Here is an 8,552-nt window from a genome sequence, read left to right as displayed (position 1 = left end):
GGAGACGACTGCCCTACCTCGTGAGCCACCCCCACCCCTAAAGCTGACACGTTTTGTTTCTAGACACACTGGAGCTTTCACACACAGACTGTGTGTCACTGTTGGTCTTGGTCTTTTCCTGGGACAAAAAGAAATTCATCAACTAGAGATGTTTACTTACCTCTCTTAGGTCTGATGGGTCAACAGTTACCTGGAAACAGTAGTAAGATCCAGTAATACTAAAACAGAACCTTTGCTTTTCATACTTTACACTGTGGTGTTAGTTGGGACTAAAGTAGTTTACATGGTAGTACTGCTACTTTTACTTCAGTAAACCATGAATGGTTTCCCACTGTGGCACAATATTCAGATCAAACAGTCTTTTTGGACAACGAACTTTATTTCATTACAAACCTACTTTACATGAAAAGTCATGGAACAACATCTAGTAAGTTCAAACCTCAGTAGAACAGAACAGCCACCAATGCTCCAGTACAAATCTCCAGAGGAATAAATGACAGATGGCAGAATTACAGTTTGTGTATATAGAATAAATAAGTACCTATTAGAACCTGGAGCGACCCTGTTGGTCCAGGACACCAACCTCACTGGTATGATACAAGTTCAGGTCATGTTTTCAGGAAACTAATCCTTTCTCTGAACGTCTAATAGGAGTCGACAGGAAGGCTGCCAACAACCACCAGGACTCGTTTCCTGCTCCATAGGCTGTTTGGGTCCCCAGCAGGGGGCAGCAGCACAGAGAGCAGAGCCGCACAGCTACGTTCAGTAACACTACCTGCACAGAAACCAGGAGCTTCGGCTGCCACGGCTCCAACCTTCACCAACCACCAGTGCAAAACTCGGACTGCCTCTGGACACGTGCACATTTAAAGTCATCAAATCAGTGTCGCTGAAGCTCAGCAGTCACAACATCAGCTCAGGCTGCAGCGACTGATAACCAACACATGGTCACTGCCCATCGTTCCTAAAACCAATGTGATTATGAATAAATGAATTAAAGTGAAAACTTTTTTGGCTCATGCAATGTCGTGATGTTGCTGCATGGACCTCAGACGGCGTCCGGCAGCTTTTGGTCCAGAAACAAAATGCAGCAATGCAACAGAGGATTTTTCTTCACAGCTAAACATCATCCCAGTTACTCACTAGACTGACAGCACTGCACAGTTTGCATGCCAACACTCCACAGAGAGCATGCTGTCGACGGGTCCAGTGAACAGAGAGCAGGAGCTTCGCTTACTAAACTAATAATAGAAACTATGTTAGGGCCAGATACAGACAAATAAGTAGAAAAGACCCTTCTAATTTCAAAAGCAAGCAACAGCAGCACCATGAACAACAATCATAACAAAAGAAGAAGAGACCAGGACCCAAGTGAAGGAGGAGAACTGTAAAACTGGTCTGGTCTGAGGAAACTAGAGCCGTCTGAAATCACTCCCTACTCACTATACAGTAGACTTGTCATGTGGGAATGGGGCCCGAATGCTTTAATAGTAAGTCTGCTAATGATCGCACAATGAAACACTCCATGTTTTATCAGATGAAAAATGACTGCTGCACAGCTCTACAGCTGTTAGTGATGACAAATGAGGATTGGTACATGTCCAACATCTCAGTTTACTGTTGAGTGAACCACTGTGCATCGTACAGGGAGTAGTGAATGGGTGAACTGGGAGTGAGTTCAGACACAACCTATATAAATATGAACTGGATGAATCCATGTTCAGTTGCATCTACAGCGTCGCCATGGCAACCGCTTGGCTCCAGGGAGGAGGGGGTGAAGATACAGACCAGCATCAGCCTCCTAAAGAGCCAACGTGGCTGCTGCTGGCACCGTTAGACCTCCCTACTCTGACTGGGAGGTTATTAAGACAGGGCTTTCTGACAACACACTTTTGAGCTATCGTTGAAGGTTTACAACCAAAATGGCAGGACAGCTGGGCTGTGTCCTGGAAAGGGTCAAGTCCAGGTGGACACAGAGGAGGAGGAAGAGGAAAGAGAGAAAACAGCAGGAACAGTCCTAAGCCATCATTTGGATGGTGTGTGGCGCCGTATGCTCCGGGCTGGTGTGGTTGGCACCCTCTGGCAGCGTGTTGGTGGCACTGCGGCTCCGGACGCCGTCTGTGGATCCAACGCTGGAGGCTGAGTGAGTCCTGGAGCGAACGAGCCGGGTCATACCAGCTGTGGGCACTGGAGGACAACACAAAGACATGGATGTGCTGTTAGTGATGAATGACATCAGAGTGGAGCTGGTTAAGACGCCACCGTCCAATCAGCAGGAGCTGAATCGTCCACACTGGGACCGAACGGATGGATTCAAGTCTGATGACAGTGGGTCTGAGGCTCTGTTCACACCAAGGCTAAAACACCAGAGGTTTTATGTTCAGCTGCACTGAACCAGTGTTAAGTCTCAAAGACGAGGACATCAGATAATGAAAAATGTGAATCAGGCTTCAAATCTGAATTAATCCGTTTCCAGAACAGAAAATGTTCCATCACAGACCTGAGCAGCTTTATAAACTACGTAACAGGCAGACATGAGGAAGCAGCTAACTTTAAGGCTTTTTTCACTACAGGAACCAAATGAGCTGTGACTTATGCAGCAGGTTCTGTTTTTGCTTCCACTGGACTCCACCTGCTCCGAGGATGGCTTCCTGGATATACAGCATCTTTACCCTGAGTGGTGGAGTCGGGTAATCACTCACTACAGTGGTTCAATTTACTTACACAGCTCAGAAGTGACTGTTCCGTGTCCTAGACTCTGGTCAGCACTAGACTTTTCACTGTCACCCCCCTGTTCTCTGACTTAGGAGAGACCAGGGCAGTGGGCTGGTTGGACAGGACGGAGCAGAAGGAGGCTGGGAACAGTCTCCTTCACTCTCTGATCCATTCTGCCCAGGTTCAGTGCTGATATGATCCTGTAGTGGGAAAAGCCCATTTGTCTGAACAAAAGCAGATCTTAGTGTTGCTCTGTCAGTTCATGTTGCTGTGGAGAAGGGACTTCATCCTCCAGCAGAACACGAGCAGGTCAAACTATCAGACATGAGTGTGTCGGCATGCAGGACGGCTGCCGGTCAGCTGATCAACAGCATGCAGGGAGACAAACACACACAGAGACACAAGGAGACACACTAATGAGAAACAACAGCCAATCCCGGCCGGCAATCGGGTGAAGGCGGGGTACACCCTGGACAGGTCGCCAATCCATCGCAGGGCTAACACAGACGAACAACCACACACATGCACTCCTATGGGCAATTTAGAGACACCAATCAACCTAAGTTGCATGTCTTTGGACTGTGGGAGGAAGCCGGAGTACCCGGAGAGAACCCACGCAAGCACAGGGAGAACATGGAGACTCCACACAGAAAGGCCCCGGGTGGGGCCCGAACCCGGAACCTTCTCGCTGTGAGGCAACTGCGCTAACCACTGCGCCACCGTGCTGCCCCCAACTGCTACTTACATTTAGTAAAGCACAGCTGCAGACACACAAACACAACTGCTGTGATCAAACTACAGCATGGGCCACAGGAAAGTAGCCCGCCATTTATGTTGTGAATGGTTGTTGACCTCTCCTCGTTCTCTTCAGGCTGACAACAGGTCAACTGAGCTCAGGCTCACGGCAAACTACCACATCAGTTTCTTCACCTGACACCAACTCTGTCAGACTCTAAACATTCTCTGCATCAACATGCACAAGACTGATGAAAGGGTCTGTCTTAAGCTTCCACAGCGACTAAGAATAAACAGTAACAAAACACAGACGACCGTCATGTGACGGTTACTAGGATCAGGGCGACGAAGACCAAGAACAACAGAAAACATGTTGGATCAAAAACCAAACTCAATGTGAGTCAGATCTTGGTTCACGTCTTGTTAATAAAAAGGAATTTAAACAAACTGCAGTGTTTCCTCTCTTAGATTCACATGTGTGTCTCTAGGCTGCAGACGTTGCACTGACATGCACAGAACCAGCAGATACTCACTGTAGCCCATCCCCTGGACAAAGTACTTGAAGGCCTCTGCTAGTTTCCCAGGCTGAGGAAGGAAACACACACACTTCAGTTTGACTGGCTGATGTTTACAACTTTTAAAACCCAACATGACAAATACATCTGACAGACAGATGAAGGTTTCTCTGCTTTTCTAGTTCGGACATTCAGAACGAGCAGAGTCACCGAGTGCAGACGTAGACGGACGACACATCGATCAAAATAGATGGTTTGAGGCTCAATGAGACAGGTTCACATGTACATCTGTCTTAAAACAATGCACACACAATCACATGTACACAAAGTCCATTTGAGTGTAAAAATATTTTGTGAAGTTCATCTGAACACACTGAGGCTCCTGTGGTTTGACTTGGACAAATCTAGTCTTCTGGTATTATCCCTCCGTCTGTCCGGGGACAAAGAGGAACTAGAACTACACCAAACAGGAGGATCTCTACCTGATTGTCCAACTCAAACTACCGAAGCCTCGTTAACGTCAGCTGCATTTGAACACCGTTAGACTGAGCACTGTGGATTTTGTCCTCCCATCACTGATGAATGATCATGTGAGCAACAGATGGACACATGGACATGTCAGCATTGTTTCATGAAAAGGACAAAGTGATGACTGAAATCCACAGTATGAGACAGGAAGTGGCCCCGACTCACCTGCACCACCTGAGGAAGTCCTCCACAGTCTGCCATCTAGTGGAGAGACAAAGAACAACATCTGGTGAGGACAGAGGCCTCTTAGAAGACTGAACTCCAGCTCAAAGTTATCCTTGGTTTAAAGCTGAATCACTACAAAAATTCAACACAACATACGCCACATGCTAAACAGAACATCACACCCAAACTCAAGGACGGGTGTGTCTATACAAGGACTATAATCTGAGTCGGGAAGAGATCTGCATATGAGTAGGGTTCCTATACAGTCAGTGTCTACCACACTGAATCACAGAGCAGATCTTCTGGTGCTGTGAAAACGACACAGGCAACAGAAGCGTCACATCACGTGGCATTTACGTCCGAGCTCAGAATGAATGGAAACTTTTTTAATGACGTCAACCTTCGTTTTATGTAGGGTATAAATTTCAGCCAGTCGTCGCCGTGTCGCCCCGGCCGCGTGGCCCCATGTACCTGTTGTATATCTGTAGTTTTACTGGATAACCAGATTGAAGCATGTGATACCTGGCTCTGTCTATAAGCTGGAAGAAAACTCAGAGGCAGGAAAACATGACATTGTTGAGCTGTACTGTGTTTTCTCTGCTGTTAGTACTGCACATGCTAAACCAGCACTAACACTGCCAACACTCACAACCAAGTGAAAACCTTAAACAGCCATGATGCTTTTGTTTGTAGCTGTCACCGTGCTGGAAGTGACGCTGGTCATTCTGTCACCATGAAGCCAGAAGAACAGAACTACCACACCGGTCAGAGGACTTAGCAGAAGTCAGACGTCCTTTCCTGTCGTCTCCTCAATCCACCCGTGATGTCAGGCAGCGTCAGCAGAGCAACCAGAGCTCACTTTGCCTCTGGGTCTAACACGGTTACTATCTCTGCACGTTTCCCTTGAACCGTTCTACAGGCATCTGCACTTTACTCTAGTTTGTAACGTCACTGCTCAGGCTGCACACACCAGCTACGTGAACATACACATCATGTCGTTTGTCTCGGCCTTAGTGTCCTCTGAAAAAGGAGGGAATCGTAGGCCGCATGGCCTCGCCCTTCAGATTAGGACCGTTATGGCCTGGTACTGATTCTGGTACCATTTAGGCTCCAGCACCGTTCTAAAAGTATTGTTTTAGCACCAGTACCAGAAAAAACCCAAACAATACCAAACCCGACATACGAATCTGGTCCGCAGCCTTCAGGCTTACACATGTAGCCGCAGTGAGTAGAGTGAAGCCCCTTAAATCCAGCTTAATAAACAGACAAGGGAGAAAGAGACAGACGTGTCTGAGGACATACAAGGTAATGAGACACAGACAAGAGGACATACTGTAGACTGGTACCTTGAGCAGGGTGGTCTTGGTGGGGTCCAGTCTGGAGTTACACTCCACCTGTAGGACAGACCAGCACATAGTCACGTGTCCATCACCACCCTGACCTAACACCTAACCTTAAACCAAAATGGAATGATTTACATTGTTGGGACTCGATTTCTGTCTCCAGAAGAGTCCCCACAGTGTGACTGTGTGAACATATGTCGCCGTAACACAGTATTTCCAACACTGTGACATCACAGACTGCCTGTTGTCATGGAAACAGTGCAGACACTCACCACAGCATCAACAGCAGGTGACATGTCTCCGACCACCAGCAGAGCAGGACACCTGAGAAACACACGCATCAGTGACGTGGCGTGTCCGAGTACATCAGGCATGTTTAAAAAGAAACTAGTACCTGAGCGTGGTCACTGTGTTTTCATTCAGACCAGGGACCGGCCGCTCCATGTGCAGCTCAGTGTGACTAGCAAATACAAACACATTTCGGGGGTTAGCGCCTCTGGGACGGCCTTTCTGAGGTGAACCTGAACAAAACACTGAAGACGACAGTGGACATTGTTTAGGATGTTTACGCCCTACCTGTTGTAGCTGTTGTAGAACATGGCCAGGTTCTCCTGCGGTACATCCTGAGAGATGTGGAGTCTGTACGTCTGGATGGTCTCCTTGTTCTCTGTTAACTCGTCCTACAAACACAGTTCACAGTACAGTGATGTTCACAGCTGATCCTTACAGAACAGTCTGTGTGTGTCCTCACCGTGCTGAAGTGGTGTCCCATGATCATGTCGACCAGGTTGCTCGTCCAGCCGCTCAGCTGCAGGAAACAAGACATCCCACTTTAATAAGATATTTAGTTACTTTGATTAATAACTCACATTTAGTTCAGTACGTTGTCAGTGTAGTGACATTTCCATTATGAAAGGAGTGGGAGTGTGTGTGTGTGTGTGTGTGTTTTACCTTAGAGGCAGCCCAGTTCATCCAGCCTTTGGCACAGGGGTCGATGTTGATCAGAACTAAACCCTCCACCAAACTGGGCTCATTCAGCTGAAACACATCGTCATGTGGGGTTACGTTCCTTTCTTAAATGAACATCACACTGAGCTGATTTCCATCTGCTCCAGGATTCAAACCGTCCAATCACAGACTGAGCTCAGTGAGGTTCTCTACAGGTTAACTGTTGACCAGGGAAGTAGGTGTACTCACAGCCAGTCTGGTGAGGACGTAGGCTCCAGCTCCAACCCCGATACCAATCACAGTCTTCACCCTGACGACAACACACACACCAAGGTGATTTCAATTTTTATTTGTAAACCATCAGCTCATAAGCAGTTCAACAAGCTTTACATGGTTAAAAACAAATATAAGTGTGCACCAATAAATGCATACACATGTATAGAACAATATTAATACACCAAACACAGAGTCCCAGTGAGGTGCTGGGCCACCACATGCCACCAGAACAGCTCCACCTTGACTGTCCAAGTCTCTGAGGGATGAACACCGTTCTTCCACCATGTGGTGTTTTGACGACGGTGGTGGAGACGGTGTCGCATGTTCACATTATAGCAGGAAAACAAGGGTAACGCTGGTTACATGCTGTAACCTGAGGTTCTATGGGTACAGGTGAAACAGTGATTGGCTACGCTCTGCTCACTGCGGACATCCATGCAGAACCTGCACAGCACACCACACCACATACACAACGATGGTGAGGCGCGTGTAAAAGCTATTTTTCCGCTATAATGTGAATACACCTTAACACGTCGCTCCAACATCTCCCATAGCGGTTCAACTAGGCTGAGACCTGGGGACTGGGAAGGCCACAGCATCTGGTTCATATCATGGTCATCCTCATCAGACCCCCTGGTGTCCTGAGGACGGGGGGGCACCGTCATCCTGCAGCAAACCGCCCCCATCAGGAGGGAAAGGCTTCATCACAGGATGAAGGTGATCACTCAGAACTAGTTTGTATTGATCTGCAGTGACTGGACCCGAACCGGGCCTGTGTCTGAATTTGTTACGTTTCTCCACTCAACTGAAAAAACTTAGAAAAAAATCAACTGGACTAGATTTCTAGGTCGAAGACGTTTCACCTCTCATCCAAGAGGCTTCATCAGTTCTGACTGACTGGAGTTGAGCTGGAGATATTTATCCCCTCGTGGTGTTTCAGTCCTTTGAAGGCCAACAATGTCCCCTAACGACTGAGTCGTTACAGCCCAGTATCGGTGAGAGTCATTACCTGTCTTTGGATCCTCCCCTGTGGACCGACGCCTATTGTCCTGGTGGGCATGTTTGGGCAGAGATCTCAAAACAGGATTGTAGATGGAAGACAAGTTGTGTCTTAGTCCACCACCCCTATTTAGTGAGGGGTGTTCTATTTTTACAAAAATCGCTTCCTTAACTCCTCTCTCAAACCAGCAATGTTCTCTGGAGAGGATCTGGACTTCACTGTCCTCAAAAGAATGTCCATTGTCCTTCAGATGGAGGTGGACTGCTGACTCTGGTCCACTGGAGTTGGCCCTCCTGTGATGGGCCATGCGTTTGTGCAGCGGCTGCG

The 8,552-nt window shown here is 47.7% G+C and overlaps 1 protein-coding gene across 3 annotated transcripts in view; it reads right to left on the bottom strand.

Moving 5' to 3' along the window:
- Positions 1-793: 793 nt before the first annotated feature.
- Positions 794-8,552, bottom strand: part of LOC109968621 (protein NDRG3-like) — a 15,054-nt gene continuing 7,295 nt past the window's right edge. For 2 of the 3 annotated variants that reach the window (XM_020615005.1, XM_020615006.1), the window contains exons 7-16: positions 7,199-7,259; positions 6,953-7,039; positions 6,753-6,809; positions 6,578-6,681; positions 6,396-6,461; positions 6,274-6,325; positions 6,005-6,052; positions 4,659-4,694; positions 3,984-4,035; positions 794-2,187 (exon numbers count right to left, since the gene is read on the bottom strand). In XM_020615005.1, the coding sequence (XP_020470661.1) occupies positions 2,018-2,187; positions 3,984-4,035; positions 4,659-4,694; positions 6,005-6,052; positions 6,274-6,325; positions 6,396-6,461; positions 6,578-6,681; positions 6,753-6,809; positions 6,953-7,039; positions 7,199-7,259 (733 nt within the window). In that variant the 3' untranslated portion in view covers positions 794-2,017. The remainder of the gene's footprint in view (positions 2,188-3,983; positions 4,036-4,658; positions 4,695-6,004; positions 6,053-6,273; positions 6,326-6,395; positions 6,462-6,577; positions 6,682-6,752; positions 6,810-6,952; positions 7,040-7,198; positions 7,260-8,552) is intronic. The other variant, XM_020615007.1, reaches the window with a different exon arrangement.

This window comes from Monopterus albus, unplaced genomic scaffold, assembly GCF_001952655.1.
Source record: "Monopterus albus unplaced genomic scaffold, M_albus_1.0 scaffold155.1, whole genome shotgun sequence".
Taxonomy (NCBI): Eukaryota; Metazoa; Chordata; class Actinopteri; order Synbranchiformes; family Synbranchidae; genus Monopterus; species Monopterus albus.
This window is presented reverse-complemented; position numbering and strand designations above follow the sequence as displayed.